General features: G+C 58.2%; 1 protein-coding gene across 1 annotated transcript; it reads right to left on the bottom strand.

Annotated features, from left to right (window-relative positions):
• Positions 1-120: 120 nt before the first annotated feature.
• Positions 121-2,231, bottom strand: LOC138861374 (mucin-1-like). The gene is made up of 7 exons (XM_070120407.1): positions 2,104-2,231; positions 1,763-2,011; positions 1,201-1,479; positions 858-1,016; positions 653-742; positions 239-454; positions 121-133 (listed from the first exon to the last, which is right to left on the bottom strand). The coding sequence occupies exons 1-7, from the start codon at positions 2,229-2,231 to the stop codon at positions 121-123; spliced, it is 1,134 nt and encodes a 377-aa protein (XP_069976508.1).
• Positions 2,232-2,500: the final 269 nt, after the last annotated feature.

The following is a 2,500-nucleotide window of genomic DNA, read 5'->3' as shown; positions in this document are numbered from 1 at the left end:
TTCATGTCATGTCATATCACTTATATCATGTCATATTACTTATCATGTCATATATCACTTATGTCATGTCATATATCACATGTCATATATCACTTATCATGTCATGTCATATCACTTATGTCATGTCATATCACTTATCATGTAATATATCACTTATTATATCATGTCATATCACATAACATGCCATATCACCTATCATGTCACTTATATCACATATATCACTTATCATGTCACTTACCTTATGGGAGCCACTTTGCACATGTCCTTTCGATTTTGCACTTTCATATTCGGTTTCCATGTCGTAATTCTTGCTGACACCTGGGGAGGAGCTGACCTGAACCCTGACACCTGGGGAGGAGCTGACCTGACACCTGACACCAGGGGAGGAGCTGACTTGACACCTGACACCAGGGGAGGAGCTGACCTGACACCAGGGGAGGAGCTGACCTGACACCTGGGGAGGAGCTGACCTAACACCTGACACCTGGGGAGGAGCTGACCTGACACCTGGGGAGGAGCTGACCTGACACCTGGGGAGGAGCTGACCTGACACCAGGGGAGGAGCTGACCTGACACCTGACACCTGGGGAGGAGCTGACCTGACACCAGGGGAGGAGCTGACCTGACACCTGACACCTGGGGAGGAGCTGACCTGAACCCTGACACCAGGGGAGGAGCTGACCTGACACCTGGGGAGGAGCCGACCTGAATCCTGACACCTGGGGAGGAGCTGACCTGACACCTGGGGAGGAGCTGATTTGACACCAGGGGAGGAGCTGACCTGACACCTGGGGAGGAGCTGACCTGAACCCTGACACCTGGGGAGGAGCTGACCTGACACCTGGGGAGGAGCTGACCTGACACCTGGGGAGGAGCTGACCTGACACCTGGGGATGAGCTGACCTGACACCTGGGGAGGAGCCGACCTGAACCCTGACACCAGGGGAGGAGCTGACCTGACACCTGACACCTGGGGATGAGCTGATTTGACACCTGGGGAGGAGCTGACCTGACATCTGGGGAGGAGCTGACCTGACACCTGGGGAGGAGCTGACCTGACACCTGGGGAGGAGCTGACCTGACACCAGGGGAGGAGCTGACCTGACACCTGACACCAGGGGAGGAGCTGACCTGACACCTGGGGAGGAGCTGACCTGACACCTGGGGAGGAGCTGACCTGACACCAGGGGAGGAGCTGACCTGACACCTGGGGAGGAGCTGACCTGAACCCTGACACCTGGGGAGGAGCTGACCTGACACCTGACACCTGGGGATGAGCTGATTTGACACCAGGGGAGGAGCTGACCTGACACCTGGGGAGGAGCTGACCTGAACCCTGACACCTGGGGAGGAGCTGACCTGAACCCTGACACCTGGGGAGGAGCTGACCTGACACCTGACACCAGGGGAGGAGCTGACTTGACACCTGACACCAGGGGAGGAGCTGACCTGACACCAGGGGAGGAGCTGACCTGACACCTGGGGAGGAGCTGACCTAACACCTGACACCTGGGGAGGAGCTGACCTGACACCTGGGGAGGAGCTGACCTGACACCTGGGGAGGAGCTGACCTGACACCAGGGGAGGAGCTGACCTGACACCAGGGGAGGAGCTGACCTGAACCCTGACACCTGGGCAGGAGCTGACCTGGTACCTAGGGAGGAGCTGACCTGACACCAGGGGAGGAGCTGACCTGACACCTAGGGAGGAGCTGACCTGACACTAGGGGAGGAGCTGACCTGACACCAGGGGAGAAGCTGACCTGACACCTGACACCTGGGGAGGATCTGACCTGAACCCTGACACCTGGGGAGGAGCTGACCTGACACCTGGGGAGGAGCTGACCTGAACCCTGACACCTGGGGAGGAGCTGACCTGAACCCTGACACCTGGGAAGGAGCTGACCTGACACCTGGGGAGGAGCTGACCTGAACCCTGACACCTGGGAAGGAGCTGACCTGACACCAGGGGAGGAGCTGACCTGACACCAGGGGAGGAGCTGACCTGACACCTGGGGAGGAGCTGACCTGAACCCTGACACCTGGGGAGGAGCTGACCTGACACCAGGGGAGGAGCTGACCTGACACCTGGGGAGGAGCTGACCTGAACCCTGACACCTGGGGAGGAGCTGACCTGACACCTGACACCTGGGGAGGAGCTGACCCGAGCCCCGCCCCTGGACAGAGGTCAGTGCAGTGAGCGACATTCGTCGGCACAAGCCGGGTTCCCATCTCCTGTGGTGTGCAGGGAGAGATCACCCAATTGGCGAGGCATTATTGTCACTCACTTGGCGTGATTCTCCAGAGCTAAAGCCTCCAGACTTGAGCTTGATTACGATATTATTTGACAACAAACTACACAGAGAGCTCCGCCAATTTCTCGTGGTTCGCCGCGACAATTGGCCAGGCCTTCTCTTGTAGTAAGTGCCCCACTACCGCTCCCTTGGAGAGCGAGGTTTCAAACCAGGTCTGGACCCTCTGGTCCTGGACATAGTTTGTGG

This window comes from Penaeus vannamei, unplaced genomic scaffold (genome assembly GCF_042767895.1).
Source record: "Penaeus vannamei isolate JL-2024 unplaced genomic scaffold, ASM4276789v1 unanchor5029, whole genome shotgun sequence".
NCBI classification, from domain to species: domain Eukaryota; kingdom Metazoa; phylum Arthropoda; class Malacostraca; order Decapoda; family Penaeidae; genus Penaeus; species Penaeus vannamei.
This window is presented reverse-complemented; position numbering and strand designations above follow the sequence as displayed.